The following is an 18,138-nucleotide window of genomic DNA, read 5'->3' on the forward strand; positions in this document are numbered from 1 at the left end:
TTCTAATGCTAAAAAGAAGAAGTATAACTAATAAAATGGTAAGTATAATTAGCCCTTATATATTATAAATATTGGAGTTATTTTATAATGACTCCTTTACGTTTCGAGCTGTTCACCTGTGGAAGAGTCTACCGTACGTATATATTTATGTATATATATATATATATGTATATTATTTGTATCTGATATATATTTAACTATTTGGTTGTACCTATTGGTACGTATTTATTCAATTGTATATGTATGTGTAATTTTCTTATTCCTGTAATATATTCGTGCACTACCTGTTTTTTAGTTTTCTGTTCGTTATACATCCTGCTACCCTAAGGTTGTCTGAAAGAGATCGCTTACAGCGATAAGACCGGTCTGTTGCTACCGTTATTTACATTGTAAATCTGTTATTGAATTTTTCTACAGTGGTGCAATAAAGTGTATTTACTGACTTACTTACTTAAATTTATATTATTGCAATTAACTTTTCCTAATATGGACGACTGAATTCGAAGGACAAATTTTAAATATTTACTCCCGTGGCACTTAAAACTCTTGATGTATAAATCATAAATTATTTATTCGTTGCAACCCCATTGTTATAGATGTTTTTAAATTTAGGAAATATAATATAAGTTTAATATTGTTGAACTTGCTTTGCTCCGTAACGAGGAGCTTGACCGAAAGCTGTTTGCGTTAGCTAACTGCCGAAGACTGCGAGCTGCAGCTCTCCGTGACTGAGTTAACAGTTCGGTGCGGTCGACAGAGGCAGCAGGGATACTACCCTCACTACCTTGGGCACGATTATGCGCATTACTGTTAATGAACAAAATGAACGCAACAAAAACAAGCGTATGGTCTATGGTTTCGTTCGATTGTCAAAGCGGAAACAATTGAATGAAATTGTATCTTGTATGAGACGCCATCATTATGTAGTTATTTTCTAAGATTAAGGGCGTCCGCGATGTGGCGCGGGTGCATGAAGCGGTAGCACGCACACGGGTGCCATTGTATGTAAAATCCGTAACACGCTTCCGCGCCAGTTAGCGTTGCCCATACTTCGTTAACCCGCTCACCCGCTCCGTGGAACTGCGCCAGCTATAGCTGACGCTCTAATTATACAACTTGTTTGGTGTTAAAGCCAGCTTTCTTACCTGTTTGGAGCCTTAATCCTAAATAATATACAGATTCGTAAAATAAGTAAGAGGCCACTTTAGAATTATTTAAATGCGACTAGGACAAATTACGTTAAATATGATTATGTACATAATATAAAGAATTAAGTAGGTAATGGTATAAACTACAGTTTACTAATTATTATGTATGTATTACTTTTCACCATACCCGATCGGAAAGGCTGTCTTTATTCTTTGAAATCAGTGTGAAAAGTTGCATTTAAGATTCCACTCTTTTGGTATATTTACCTATGTAGTTCGCTTACTAGGGTCTAGCTTAGGGTCTCAAATAGGTAGTCTATATATCAAGAAACACGAAGAGTAAACAACATCAACTTTGCTTCCTTCTTAAACAAGTAACTACTCTGTATTCATAAAATTTAAAAAAAGGAGAATCTATATTGAAACAAATGACATAGCCGACTAGTAAATTGTATTAGAGCGTATTATTGCGGAGGTTGTAGGGAGATGCAGGTACATTAGAATAGCTTAGTAGGTAATTGTAGCTAAAGAGTGGGGTTCTGCGTAATGAACGGAGCGGAGCTACGGTTATAAATTTAACTCGCCTTCCCCGCCGGCGGCTTATCCTGCTGCTTCGATACCTACGGAGAAAAGTACTATAATAAAAGTATACGTTACAGTGAAAACACGTTTTAAGTAACACGTTCTCCCTAGTCCCTAGTCAAATATTAGTTTTTTTTTTTTTTACGGTAATATATTTACCCAAATAAAATGTACTTACATTTATACATTCCATTCTTTTAAGATACTATGTTATTTAAGAAGAATTAATATTTTTTGTCCATTCTTTCAATTGGCATCATAAAAATACGGGTATTTTTTTTTACATTTAAGTCGGTTCGATTCCCAGACGAAGCAAGTAAATTTTATAAAATCTTTGAATGCAGTAAAGTCTTCTTTCAGCAAAATATCCTATCTACGATATTTAAGGTACTTTCCCTTCATGTCCCATAGTTTTGGGACGCCCTGTATATATATTACTTTTTTGTGTTACTAAAATGCTAAATCTTTATTCAGGAATAAAGCCACACGATATGATGATGAACATTGCTAACGTTTATTTGTTGCAGTTCCTAAGCGTTTTCTAAAATAAATATTGAAATTATCTTCTTATAGTCCCATCATCTTCTTCTAAAATTTTAATGATTCCATTACGTTCCAGGCAGTTCAGTTGTGGAACTCATTACCTTCCGACTTAAGGCATGCTAAATCACTTCATATTTTTAAAACTCAAGTAAGTAAAAGAATATTATTTATCACTTCCGTAATGTTATTTTTATGTCCTATTCCTATGTCCCTAATTGTTGTTGACCGCATTGTGGTGTTTTATATATATTCGTAAATATGTTATATATGATATTTATTTATGTATGGTAGTGTATGTAGTTTATACTATTTGCTATTTATGTATGTGTATTATTAGGTATTATTATTTCTCAATTTCTATCACTCCCTGCATCAACTACTCACATTACTTGTTTTTTTTGCCTTGTCTCCACTACCCTAAGGTTGTCTGGAAGAGATCGCTTTTTAGCGATAAGTCCGCCTGTGTATGTCATGTCCTTTTTTATATTGGTGAGCAATAAATAATATTTATATTGTATTGTATTGTATTGAAAATCTGATTCTCACATATCATGGTGTTTTTGGGTTATTTCGACTCTGAATCACTAGCATATACAATTTTGATATTAAAAATATGTCCTAATAATTTTCACCTCAGCAGCTCGAACAAGCCTACTTTCGTCACTCCCTGGAGTGAGGAAAGTGCGACTTTCCTCACTCCAGGGAGTGAAACAATGTAGCTTTTTAATTTAGTGAAGGCCATGAACTTCATACTTTTATTACATTTTTTTTATGGTATGGTACGGTACGGCACGGTACGGTACGGTACGGTACGGTACGGTACGGTACGGTCCGGTCCGGTCCAGTCCGGTCCGGTCTCGTATCGTATCGTATCTTATCGTATCGTACATATTATAATACTTTTTTTTTCTGTTTATTCTGTGTAATTCGAAACACATTTTAACTTTAATATGTTCTTACTTCTGAGGTGAAAAATTATGTGTGCAACACGAGAGCAAAGTTATTTTACATCTCGTGTTTTTAAGTCCCTCGCTACGCTCAAGATTCTACCTTAGAATCTTTCGCTTTCTCGGGACTCAAAATAAACACTCGCAAGAAAAACCAACTTTCCTCTCTTGTTGGACAAATAACTATTGTATACAAATTTAACATTCCACTACGTCACTCACATACAAGTGAAAAAAAAATTTCACACTAAAACGTGACGTAATGGAATGGACATTCATGTAAAAAAACGTCACTTTTGACACTGACACTTAAAAGCATTGTTCGAATTGGGTGGTTAGTTATGCGTAGATATATATTCTATTAATCATTTATTAACTAAAAAGTATTTTAGATTCCCATGTTCGTTGCCACCGCTGGCGAGATGGTTGAGTAGACAGTCAACGTTCAGTGCTCAGTGGGCCATGTATCGCCGACCTTTAATTAGTTGAAGAAGATCCTCTTGTTTATTTACATAGCCGTGAGGGAACAATATGTCTGTCTCTGACTGCCTGCTCATTGTATTGAGTTAGGTGCTTAGTCAAATAGTACGCTTTAGTCAAGTATCGCAGCTCACTTTCGGACCACTGATTCTGCTCAAAGTAATTGTTGATAAACGCTAGTTGTGGCTTCATGTTATGTTTAGCAAATGTTAGTGTGGGGTGGTTTTCACTTGTTTGCGGATTCGTGTTTATGTTTGCTGTAAGCAAGATTATGCCGAAATAACGCCTAGGCTAACAAGGGTTTGATTGCGGCGCTTGTCTCCCTCACTTCAGTTGAATTGTAACAGATTGTTATTAAGCGAGTTGCTCAAACTGAAGAGTTCCTTGTTAATTTGTGACGGACGAATAAATAGGTATTTACTTAAATAAATAATAATTACTTTAGAGTTAGCGTTTGTTCCGGGTTTTAGTCATTATTATTGGCATGAATCTGGCAAGCAAATAAATCTTAATCTTATATTTTTGGCTATTTGGATACGGAACCAAAGAACCTTTCCTTTAAATAAATTCGTAAAACATCTGTGTGTCTATATATTCAAATAACAATGCAAATCATTGCTGTCTAACTACTAGGTACTTCAGGAAACCTGCGTCTGGAGTCAGATATCATTATACCTGGGGCCCTATTCGAGATGCACAACTGTCAGTTTCGGCTTCAACATCAGTTCAACAGTGGAATGAATCATTTGTTCATCAACTGTGGAAAGTATCATTTGGTTGTACACCAAAACTCATTCATTGAAAAAATTATGCAACAAAAATCAACTTTGTTTTCTTACTACTATACGGTTTAAAATGGCTCTGAACTCTGCGTGGTTCGGTTTGGTTTCGTTGTCACCTAACTGTGGATTGCTAATGTCAAATTTACCTATTTGACAACACACGATTTCTTCCATTCAACTGAAGTTCAACACGAAACGTCACTTAACGCATGTCGAATACCGCTCCTGATTAATGTCATCGCCGCAAAGCTGTGGATAAGCCTTTGTCCAAAGTCATGCTCTGTCTTTGAAGAGGCCACTTAAAACAAAACTAGTGGGATTTCATGACTTCAAAGTCGATCACTTCTTATCGGCATGCTTCTGATTTATATCTATATAATAAGGGTTGTGGAGTTTATTTATTAATGATTGCATTGCAAATTATTGGCTGTTATGTAATAAAATTACTTACCTCTGCTGTATATATGACTTAGTTTGTAATATACTTATTTTGTATTGGCTTTGATTTCGCGGAAGGGAGACATTATATAATTAAGCCTTTGTTATTAGAAATGCGTTGAATTCTGCTTATATGTATAGAAGAACATCCATAGCACGAATTTCAAGAGAACGCCAAAAAGTTTGCATTAACGAGTTTTCGTCTTATAGAGAGGGTAGTTAACGACTTTAGAGAGGATTCTTATAGGTTTTTGTTCATCTTAAAGTGGTTTCGGTCTACCAGAGAAAAAACAAAAACAAACAAACGTAAAATTGTAGTCATATTGTTTTCTTCGAATTAGAGATTTGTTAGTAAATATTAATTTCGAGATATATTTGAGGTCATGAATCAATATCTATATTTTTTCGAGTTAAAGTGTAATTCCATTTCTTGAGTTACGAATGTTAAAATTGTATGTATACCTACTGGATAATCGCGAAGGGAAACGTTGGTTACTTTCTCTAAATGAGGTTAAGTCTTATGAAGGGAAGGAGAAAGTATTTTATTTCGTGTTAACAAGTTAGGATTTCGTTTTATTAAGTTTCCACTGCATTTAATTCAAAATTATATTATTGGAATGTGTTATGGTGTTACATGGCTCGAGCCGGTAATATTGTAATTACTACGCATGAAAGGCAAGCTTACATATAAGCTAATCCAATATCCCACCTGTCCGTTTCACCGAAGTTCATTATGGCTGTTGAATGCATTCTATATGTACTACCGATATATGCCAATCAATTTCACCAATAATTATACAACGTTCTATGCGCGATCCAATTGACTATCTGATTGAGTCCCGATTACATATCCACATCACATCATGTCCACATGTTGTTTAAGTTTAAGTATAAAATAAGCAAATTTCCTTAATATAACTATAATAGAACCTTGGCAATTTAACTTGTACTCGTAGTTTAAATTCGAAGAACCTATATGGCGTTCCACACTAACTATACAGCCTTTACAGGTAAGTACACAATTATGAAAATGCCCTAACCGTTAGCATTGAAATTTGAACGGAAACAAACAAACAATAATAACGTGTTTAAATAACTGTGCTCATTGCAAATGAACGATGAGCAGGTTTGCCACTCCCCGCGGCGTCACAATACGATACTCTCTAGGGAAATCACGGGCGGGAGGGTCCACCGGTGAATTAGTAGGTATAGGTACTACTAGTACAATGTGAGCGATGTTGCAATTTACACGTATACTCGTAAAGTCGTGATCACCATCAGGTGTAATAAAAAAAAAGGGAAATAAGGCATTAGAGACTATACAAACGGGAGTGAAAAATTACTGAAGTATGGAATATAAACGGGCATAAAGGAATACGTAAAAATTAATGCTTAATCATTTAAATAATGTACTATCAAATTTATTTAATACAGCAATTTGAATTTTTATTTAGGTATTAACAATATTTATAACAAGTGTAATTATCAAAAATGTAAAATTATAAGAAACAGAAAGCTAAAATCTGACCTGTTGCACTGATTTTTTGATTAAATAAAAAATGCATTCGACGAGAAATATCGGAATCTGAAGGTTCAATATTATGCAAATTGCATTTCCAATAAAACAAGGGCCTTGCCGGTTATTGAATCTGGGCGGGCAGCACGTCCTCACGGGGGGCCCAGCTATAACAGTCGTGCATTTTGAATATCGCTCTTCGAAATCGTGTTTCAACGTAACGATGCTGCTTTATTTAACGTTATTTGTGCCTAATTGCCGCGATAGCTCTTGGTACTTACCCACATAACCTTTCGTGTACATTGGGATGATTTAATACTAGCTGTGCCCGCGGCTTCGCCTGCGTGGAATTCGGTCTGTGTCAGTAAGCGGCTAATTTATCTCCCTCTCCCCTGGAGGCAGAACTTGAAGTAAAGATGACAGATGGATACGCTAGAGGACTGTAGCCCAGATAAAATATTTTACAATTAGGTACTACTAAATAAAACTACACTCCAAAATCAATATTTTTTTGCCCTTATGCAAAATTTTGACGTGATTTAAACGACAGCCACAGCGACAGCCATTTCCCACCCGATCTTGATTGCTGACGATAGCACCTCTATTATTCAATGCAGTAACCCGACTAATTATGAAAATGATATAAATAATGTAATAACTGACATAATATTGTGGCTTAGTAATAATAATCTAGTAATTAATTTGACCAAAACGAATGTAATGCATTTTTATCAACGAGTTGATCCAATGGATATGAATCTTATTTATAATGAAAATATCATAGAGACTGTAGAAGTGACTAAATTTCTAGGATTGCTCATTGATAGCCAATTTACCTGGAAATATCACATAAATGACGTATGTAAGAAATTAAGTAAGTCAGCGTTTGCTCTATTCAAGCTTTCCAAAATAGTGAATAATGAAGCTTTACTTGTTGCCTATCATGGACTTGTCGCATCGGTACTACGGTATGGAGTAATTTTTTGGGGCAATGCAGCTGATAAAGACGCAGTACTAAAGGCCCAAAAGCGGTGTGTACGTTCGATGTGTAGCTTAAAAATGATGGCTAGTTGCATCCCATACGTTAGATCACTTGCCTTGTCTATATATCTTGGAAATTGCTGTTTTTGTGAAATCGAATCCAAACCTTTTTGATACAGTTGCCGACACACGAAAGCTCCCTGTACGATCTCAATATAAACATGAATTATGCCATAAAGTGTGTAAAACAGCCATGGTGCGCAAAAGTGTATTAGGAATGGCACCTCAAATATTTAATAAAATTCCGAATACTATTAAAGAATTAAATATTGCACGTTTTAAGAAAACATTAAAATCACTGCTAATTCAAAAATGTTATTATAGTGTACAGCAGTTCTTGAACGATAATGATTTATAGCGTATTTTAATATTGACATTATTTAATTGTATTATGTCCTCTTTAAAATGTACGTTGTTGACATCATTTAATATTTATTGATTTTTAATTATTTGCATGTGTAATTAAGTAATTTATATGTAAAAATTCGTACGCCTATCGGCAAAACATAGTGATCGCAACGTTTTATTTTTTAAGACCAATATTATGTACCTATGTTAAACGAATAAATGATTCTGATTCTGATTCTGACAGAGTAGTAGGTGTATATCGAACGATACAGTACCATTTTTGTATTTTTACGTCCTTGACTGTACCTATCCAAATCATGTCCATGGCAAATATCATCCAAATCGTTCCTCCAGTCAAATCAGTCTAAGCATGACGCCGGCGGCGCTCAGCGTCTGCTCCTACGACTTGCTGATGGTCATGGCGAAGCAGACGCTCACGGGGACCTGTAGGCGCTTGAAGCGGAACGGGAAGTTGCTTGGGATGAGGGGGATGTGCGGGATGAACACGGCTTCTTCGGCGCCACACTCCGTCAGAATCTGCGCCTACATATGTATTGCGTACGATGTCTTTGGGATCACAATCGAGACTCGCGCTGGCTTGCCGTTTCAGCCGAAAGCGAAGCGACCTGCGTGGCTAGAGCGCCACTGAGTCTCTCACCGTGGTCTTTTTACAGACTCCTGAGACCGTGCCCCTTGCAGCCTCAATGCGTTGCGAGACTTTCTCGAAAGATTCGATTTTTTTCGGGAAGGCATGGTAACGCGTATAAGTCCCAAATCGCTTGACAATTACTCCGCAAACGACATAGAAAAATGTTTTTTTTTTAAAGTACCCACCTTCGTGGCCATTATTAAGAGGAAAGGGCACGGCCGCTTCTCCATACAAACGCAGTCTCCATTTTCCTCTATCATTATGAAAATATTTTTAGGTACATAATTTGAAGTATATTTACCATAGCTAAATGCTACGTTTTAATTTAATTTTTTGATTATTGTAAAAATTAGGAGCGAAAAACTGATTTCAGGCAAATTTTTTAATGCTTCTAACTTTTATAATAAGTAATTAAAAATTCCAAAAACACAAACATACACGGGACATAGTTGTGGTTGATACACAACTAATTGTGTCAAAATATTTTGAATAAATCTAGAGAGGAAAATGAGGACTAACAGTTGTACGAAAAGGTGATTTCGTATGAGTAAAGGATGCGATACGTATGGATATGGATGCAATATACGATTAGGTATTTGGCAGAATTAATCTTGGTGTTCCTAAGATGTATTTAAGAAGTGGAGCTACCCAGATTTTTGATGTAGGGGGGTGGGGATGTTTAAGATTAGGTTCTAAGTCGTTAAGTATCATTTTCAACTAAATCAAAAGACGTATACGTAGATTTCATGTAAATCAGTTTAGGCGGTTATTGATTCCGCCTACAATATTACACCTTCCTTTTCAGTTTTAAGGTTATTTTTTGGATTTTGATGACTAATAGCACGAAACGTACGGTCGAAGTTGACGGGCAGATTATACAATATGTCAACGAGTATATATATTTGGGCCAGTTAGTCTCTTTCAGCGACAGGCAAGACAAGGAAGTTGAGCGCCGTGTTCAAAACGCCTGGAAGAGCTACTGGTCCATGAAGGAGCTAATGAAGGGGGACCTTCCAATGTCACTAAAGCGTAAACTCGTTGACATGTGTATTCTGCCTGTCCTAACCTACGGTGCCCAAACATGGTCGCTCACCGAGAGTCAGAAGTCCAAATTGAAGGTTTGCCAGAGAGCAATGGAGCGCAGCATACTAGGTGTCACAAGGATGGATCGCATCCGAAACACTACACTGCGCTCCAGAACAGGCATAGCTGACGTAGGGGAGAAGACCGCTAGGCTGAAGTGGGACTGGGCAGGTCACGTCTGCCGCATGCATCCGGATAGGTGGGCTAGTATAGCCACCAAGTGGATGCCGCAAAAGAAGCGCGGACGTGGCAGGCCCAGGCGGAGATGGCGGGACGACTTAGACACCTTCACTAATAACTGGCCGGAAACAGCTCAACAACGGGAGTCATGGAAATCTAAGGGAGAGGCCTTTGCCCAGCAGTGGGATACAACAGGTTATTAAAAAAAAAAAAAAAAAAAAAAAAAAAAAAACTACCCTATGTTTTTCTATGGGACTCTATACCAAATTTTATCTGAATCGATTATCCCATACGAATTTCCACCTCCCTTTGTTGATGGATGATGTTTAAGATTAAAACTTTCCTATGCTCTTCCCTAGGACTCAAACTATCTCTATACCAAATTTAAACTAAATTGGTTCAGCGGTTTAAGCGTGAAGAGGAATTAAAAAAAGTATTATTTTTTCATATTTTTTGTGTTTTCACTCCGGAATAGTGTCATTTTGATATCAGAAATGAATTCGGAATACCCGATTTATACAAAAACGATACCTAACTTGGCCTAGTAGCTTAAATGATATATAGGTAGTTATCAAGATAAAGTTTTTAACCCCTTTTTCACCACCTTAGGGGATGAATTTTTAAAAACGTTGAAAGTAATTTTCTTGCTTTTTAATATAATACCTTTTTGCAAAGTTTCAAGTTCCAAGCTTAAAATAAAATTTGCACCCCAAGACAAACTTTAATCCCCTTTTCAACCTCCTGAGGCGTTAAATTTCCAAAAACGTCGAAATTACTTTTTTTGTAATTGTCTATTATACCTTTCTAAGAAGTTTCAAAGCATTTGTAATGGATTCAAACTTTCAACCCCCTTTTAACCCCGTTAGGGGACGAATTACGGATAACGCTGAAATCACTTTTCCTGTATTATAATAATATGCCCATATACAAAGTTTCAAGTAACGCACTCGAAAAAAAATTTGATCTCCATACAAACTTTCAACCTCTTTTTCACTTCCTTAGGGGATGAATTTTCAAAAACGCTGAAATTAGTTTTCTTGTATTTCAATGATATATCTTTTTACGAAGTTTCAAATTGCTAGCTTAAAATAAATCTTGAACCCCATACAAACTTTCATCCCTTTTTTAACCCCCTGAGGGGTAATATTCCTCAAATTTTTATAGCCTATAACCTGGCCGTGGTTTTTTTCGAGAGATTAATAGAATTTGCATTAAAATCCGTTCAGCCGTTTTTATTTGATGCGCGGTCAAATAAACAGACAAACAGATAAACAGATAAACAGATAAACAGACAAACAGACAAAAATTCTAAAAACTGTGGGAACGTGTTCTGTTATCGATTCTAAGTATCCCCAGCCAATTTTTTTTCGAATAATTTCCATGTACAGACTTTCGACCCTCTTCCGCTTTATTATATGTATAGATGATGATTGATTGATATATAAATATACGCAGCCAGCGTTATGGGGTCAATGCCGCAGGCGGAGGTTTTGGACCTTCTTTTTATAACTTCGGTATACATTTTTCTTTTTCTTTAGATTTTCTTTATATATTTAGCTCTAATATAGTTTTATTTAATATTAATTTAATTTTTAAGTGGATATTATAGTAAATATAACTACTTAACTCACTACTGAAGATAGTTTAAAAAATAAGAACAAATAATTATATTCAGAGCACTATGTATATATGAGAGACTGTTACATATTTATGTGTCAACCATGAGTGTGAAAGGATTTGCATTGCATTATTTAATGTGTGTAGATTTTAAAACGCTTGAGCACATATTTAGAACACGGTTCTGCCATGACGGTTGACAGTACACTTGGTTTATCAATGTTTACGAACCTAATTATTGTAGGGTTAAAAAAGGACTACGGTAAATTGTACACCACTTAACTGAGACTTTTTATATTATGTTAATAAGTAGGTACTTAAACTTTTTATTTTGTAGTAAACGAATAAAAACTCACATGGTGTATGATGTCGGTGGCAGCGTAGAAGCTCTCGTGCGGGTCGGGGCGTTTCATCATGTAGGGGCGCGGGAATTCTGGGTCTTCACAGATTTCTGCGTGCAAAGAAATCATATTAAGAGTGCGTAAAACCCACTCCAAGAAAATAAATTCTGCTTTTTCTCGTGACAGTGAATTTCGTCGATTTTTGTTTGTTAATGGATTTTAAGCAAGTATTTTATCGCAGACACGCGTTAGAACAAAATCTTAAGTGCACGTGCACTTATGATTTTGCACTTATGTCTCATAGATTGTCTAAGGTTGGAGCAACGTATAATATCGAGCTGTAAATGCGCCCAGTGAAGTAACTAAATAAAGGCGACTTATGATTCTGTTTTTTTTTTTTTATGAAATAGTAGGCAAACGAGCAGACGGATCACCTGATGGTAAGCGATTACCGCCGCCCATGGACACCCGCAACACCAGAGGGGTTGTAAGTGCGTTGCCGGCCTTTAAGATGGGAGTACGCTCTTTTCTTGAAGGTCATATCGGTCCGGAAATACCGCAGGCGACAGTTCATTCCACAGTTTAGCTGTGCGAGGCAGGAAGTTTTTAGAGAAACGCACAGTTGAGGACTGCCAACCATCTAAGTGGTAAGGATGGTAATGTTGTCGCGTAGGGCGATGGCGAAAAGAAGCGGCAGGGATGATTAAGGTTAATAAATATCAGAGTTTACATATAAGTTATTAGATTTCTAGTGTGGGTGGGTGATAAACACGGCTAGGTACATGTAGTGGTAGGTACGAGTATTTAGGTATTTTAGCGTAATATATGTATATGGCCTTATTCGAAGCGCTGGTGGCCTAGCGGTAAGAGCGTGCGACTTGCAATCCGTAGGTCGCGGCATCAAATGATGAGCGGGAATGAATGAATGAGCCAGAGGACCAAATCACTTTTACATATTTATTATTAGCGTTATTTTAACTAACATGTAGATTTAGTGGATTAAGCTAAAAACTAACAATATGTGAACCTAATGTTGTCTGTATTAATAAATCAATAAACTCATTCATTCATTTATTCATTCATTCAAACCCCGGCTCGTACCAATGAGCTTTACGGAACTTATGTACCTACGAAATATCATTTGATATTTACCAGTCTCTTTTCGGTGACGGAAAACATCACGAGGCAACCGGACTAATCCCAATAAGGCCTAGCTTACCCTCTGAGTTCAAAGGTCAGATGGCAGTAGCTTTCGTAGAAACTAGTGCCCGCACCAATTCCTGGGATTAGTTGCCAAGCGGACCCCAGGCTCCCATGAGCCGTGGCAAAATACCGGGACAACGCGCGGAAGATGTTGATGATATATGACACATCACGTTATTTATTTACTTAGGATAATAAATAACGTGATGTACAGGATTTCATCATACAACACAGAGCATTTTAATTCTCTGACTAGAGGCATTTCTTTGCCTTTCATACTACGTAGATACGCTTTGTAGGCATTCCTCATACCTACTTATTATTATGTTCAGTTGTAACATTCAGAGAAAACTCGCTACGTATTTTATCTTGACTAGGTATACCTACCGTTAAATTAAATTCACCAGTCTGAAGGGTTCAAAATAACCATTCCAGATTCCAGCAGAATGCGAGCGGAGCGCGGTGTTATTATACACGGTAAAGGTGGCTTATTTTTATTCTACGGCATTCTTATGCAAGCGAACGGGGCAGATCCGTCGATATTCGAACATGTTGGCTATTTCCTCTAACAATGTACCCGTCCGTCGGTGTCCGCAGGCTAGCCCGCACCCGCTAGCCCCATTATCCTGCTCTGAGGGCGCATCATCTTTTCAATATGGCGCCTGAACAATGGCTGCCCTTCCGACCGGACGTCCGCCCGTCGTAACGAGCTCGCTCCTCTATCTTAGTTTTCTTTATAAGGGGCCCTAAAGTCTGTGCTTCTAGGTTTTACTTGCAATGCACTACATAATTAATGAATTGTTATGTCCCAACTAGGATTACGTAACAACAGTTCTTAACTTTATTCTTTTTGTGATATTTTAATCACTTAGTCAAATATGAAAAAAAAAATCCTTGAGTAAACTGCTCTTAGGCCAGGAAATAAATGCCCAAAAAAAGGTATATAGGGAAATGCTTGGAACACAATTTTCGACTTCGTAGCTTTGTTTGGACTAGTTAGGAGGTGAACATATCAAAAGTCCCCGGCCGTAACCCTGGTGCTGGGGGGAGAGGGGGGTTTGAAGGTTCCGTTTTTCGGTTTTTCGATTATATCTCGGAAACTATGCGTCGAAGCGCCTTGGCCACATACAAAATGAAAAGAGATTTAATTTGTTACAAGTTTTATTCAGTTAAGGGTTTCGATATCTTGTATAGTTTTTGAGATATCCGCTCTTGAAGGTTTATTTAGGGCTCTCATTTTTATCTTGATTATCTACATCAGTGAAGCTTCTAGGCCGGGTTTGGAATCGTTTTTGTATAAATCGGGGGTGCTGAATTCATTTATGGTATCAAAATTGACACCATTCCTAAGTAAAAACAAAAAAAAAATTTTTTTTATAAAACTCCTTTACGCTTAAACCGCCGAACCGATTTTATTGAAATTTTGTATAGAGATGGTTTGAGTCCTGGGACAGTACATAGGATAGTTTTTATAACCAAAATAATATTTTAAGGGTGTGAAAAGTGGGGTGGAAATTTGTATGGGGAATCAATAACCGCTGAATTTATTTAAATAATATTTGGGATGATCGACATGTTTGATTTAGTTGATAATGATACCAAACAAGACTTAAAACCTAAATTTAAACAGTATTAACCTCAGGAATTCAACTTCGGCGAAGAAACTGAATTCCCCTCACACCAAATTTCACATCTTCAAAGTATGAATTTTGAGATAAAAACTCCGGCCTGTCCTGTCTCGGGACTTAAAACATCTATTTACCAAATCTCAACTAAATCGGTTCAGCGGTTTAAGCGTGAAGAGGAGTTAAATAAAAAGTTATTTGTTTAAAGTTTATATGTTTTTACTTCGGAAAGGTGTCAATGTTGATACCATAAATGAATTCAGCACCCCCGATTTATACGAAAACGTTACCAAACCCGGCCTAGCAGCTTTACTGATGTAGATAATCATGATAAAAATGAGAGCCCTAAATAAACATTCAAGAGCGGATATCTCAAAAACTACACAAGATATCAAAAAAATTGACTTAATAAAACTTGTAACAAATTAAATCACTTTTCATTTTGTATAAGTGTTCATGTCGCTCGGACCCATAGTTTCCGAGATATAATCGAAAAACCGAAAAAAATAACCTTCAAACCCCCCTCTCCCTCCAGCACCAGGGTTACGGTCGGGGACTTTTGATATATTAATCTCCTAACTAGTCCAAACAAAGCTACGAAGTTAAAAATTGTGTTCCTAGCATTTACCTCTATACCTTCTTATTGCTTGGCCTATCTACCTATACGATGAGCTCCAGAAGTTATGTTTATGCAAGATTCGGTGAAACCACTGTGAATGAAGTCAAATGACATGATAATATATAAAACGCGGCAATAAAATAAATAACAGTCTCGTTACAAAGCTCATTAGAACATTTCGTTTCCATTGAGAAACTCGCGAAGGTAAGAGGTCGGCGAGTAGCTGGGAAAAGTAACGATCTAGGGGCAAGTGCACTCGAAAGCCACGAGTGCAGTCGAGGGGCGAGCGAGTGTCGCGCGGGCTAACTAGCGGCAGGCGGGAAGGTAGGCACGCCGAACATGACCTGGGGCATCACATCGAACCAAGCTTTCTTTACCCTTTATTATGGGACAATTTTACCTTTACTAGGCTTGTTTATGGGTGGGTTTTATTTTCCGAAGTTTTAATTCTTCTATATTAGTAAGTACTTTGTTGTATCTGCGTAGAATTATCTCCGGTGTAAATTTATAAGTACCTATGTTGTTATATTATACTTAAAAAAAAACTGGCCAAGTGCGAGTCGGACTCGCACATGAAGGGTTCCGTACCATTACGCAGAAAAAGGCAAACAATCACGTTTGTTGTATGGGAGCCCCTCTTAAATATTTATATTATTCTGTTTTTAAAATTTGTTGTTATAGCGGCAACAGAAATACATCATCTGTGAGAATTTAAACTGTCTAGCTATCACGGTTTATAAGATACAGCCTGGTGATAGACGGACGGACGGATGGACAGCGGAGTCTTAGTAATAGGGTCCCGTTTTTACCCTTTGGGTACGGAAGCCTAAAAATGGAAAATGTCGAATAATTGCTATAATTTAGGGCCTGAGCCTAACTGCTGTTGATTGAGTATTCCTCTTCTCTCAGTTGCATATCCTTTTACAAAGTTTGATACGTCTTATATTTTTACCTTTACCATTCTTTGTAATTAATTATAAATGTAGGGTCTTTCACTTTTAAGAGCCAATGTTTACTCTAAGTTCAGCCCCGCACCTCAGCCGTTGATCTGGGTTTGATGTAGCAGGATCGTATTAATCACGGAACAATCTGTGACTTGCTTTATTAATTATCGACAATGTAAATGGACATGATTTATAATTCATATTAAAAGAGGTACATAAAAATACACAAGAATAATAATATTGATAAGTAGGACCTATACCTAAACCTACTTAGCCTCCCCTTCCTATACATTTTGGAAATAGCTACATTTGTTCGTAAAAATCTATATATGTATATTTAAATTTTGCCAAAACCCTCGACGCCTTCATTATATAGAACTCCCAGAGCCTAAATTGGAAATATATAAGAATGGACCGTATTACAGAGCCATAAAAAAGTTTAAAAACCGAACAAACAGATTCAAACTTTATAAACCGTCTAAAATGTAAGCTGGTGGATGTAATTAATAAATGTTTTTATGTTACTACCTCAATAGAGTAGTAATATTTATGGAGGCTGAATTTATGGAGGACGATAATATTATATAACTTGTACTTTAAGTATATTACTTTAACTGGTATAGTTCTATGATACTGTATAGATATAGTTATTAAAAGGGTCTATCTATGTTGTAATTAAAACAATTTTTGTTACTTGGTTGGAATTGTAATTTAGAAAATTAGTACTTAATACAAATAAGTAGTACAATATATCATAGTGAATAACATGTTTTTGCTATACCCTTCCAGGGTCCATTATGTAAACATACTGGTATGCAAATAAAGATCTCTATCTCTATCTCTATCTAAGAACCATAAATGTAATAGATCTTTTAGATATGTGATACTATAGATTAAAAACAAATAGGTACTTTACAAAAATAGGTTAGTCCGTTTTGGAGATCAAATTACAACCAACAACCATCGCGTGCACAAAAAACAAACAACCTTTCACTCTAAACGTATATATATCGTCCCCGTCCTGTCGTGTGTATGGTGCTAGCTGGTAAGCAGTAAGCACAGTTTCGAAACAGCGAAACAAAGGTAGAAAATTTAATCAACGTTGTTGGTAAATAAACTCGGATAAAACTCACCGTTGTATTCGTTTTGATCATGGGCGTCGTGCTTGTCGCGCCGGCCGAGTGTCTCCCTCCATATATTGTAGGGCTCTCTATAATCCTCATCGACGACTGCAGGCCTGCGTACAAAACAGAACAAGCATCATGACCCGGGCGGTTTACGCTTCGATGCGTGTATCAATAACCGTTTATATTCAATATTCATAAACTAATCGATTATAGTATGAATAAGTATTTACCGAGTTTGTTAGTGAAGGTTATATCACCACATTTATTGGCGCTGAATCGGCTAAAGTATAAGAGGACTTTTAATTGATACTAGCGACCCGCCCCGGCTTCGCACTGGTATATATGGCAAACAATTTGCACAAAACCATTACAAATTATACCCTCATTGATAGGGTAAAGCCGCTTCAAAATCCGTTCAGTAGAGTTTGAGTTTATCGTGAAACGTTAACATACAGACATACAGACAGACAGACGCGGCGGGGGACTTTGTTTTATAAGGTGTACTCATAGTGATGTTTTTTTTAAACAAAAATAATTTTAGAGGAGACGGCTGTAAAATGCGGTATATTATCACTACCTATATGAAATTAAGCTTACCTTAACATGTGTATTGGTGGACAGTTAGCAAGAGCCAGCGCCAGCCTGGGGGCCCTGCGATTGTTCCTGGAGTTGGAGGTGGCATTCCGTAATGATGGGCAAAATGGCTTCTTCAGCATGTTTGGTATCCTTCGCCTGGTCCTCTTGGCCAGGAGCACCACCGTCGCGGCGATGAAGGCGCCGGCGCCGACCAGCGCGCCGCACGCCAGCCCCACACTCACGCGCAAGGACGAGTTGCGCTTCTTACGGGACGACGGCGGCAAATCGGTGCGGTAATATTCGTCCAGAAATTCCGCTGAAGCGTTTATCACGGTGGGAACTGTTGAAA

At 37.1% G+C, this 18,138-nt stretch overlaps 1 protein-coding gene across 1 annotated transcript in view; it reads right to left on the reverse strand.

Moving 5' to 3' along the window:
- LOC134754186 (epithelial discoidin domain-containing receptor 1-like) overlaps positions 1-18,138 on the reverse strand; it is a 297,747-nt gene that overhangs the window by 73,004 nt on the left and 206,605 nt on the right. Inside the window, exons 9-11 of the mRNA XM_063690321.1 lie at positions 17,811-18,129; positions 17,220-17,323; positions 11,711-11,805 (exon numbers count right to left, since the gene is read on the reverse strand). Coding sequence (XP_063546391.1) covers positions 11,711-11,805; positions 17,220-17,323; positions 17,811-18,129 — 518 coding nt within the window. The remainder of the gene's footprint in view (positions 1-11,710; positions 11,806-17,219; positions 17,324-17,810; positions 18,130-18,138) is intronic.

The sequence above is a fragment of the Cydia strobilella genome, chromosome Z (assembly GCF_947568885.1).
Source record: "Cydia strobilella chromosome Z, ilCydStro3.1, whole genome shotgun sequence".
In the NCBI taxonomy this organism is placed as follows: domain Eukaryota; kingdom Metazoa; phylum Arthropoda; class Insecta; order Lepidoptera; family Tortricidae; genus Cydia; species Cydia strobilella.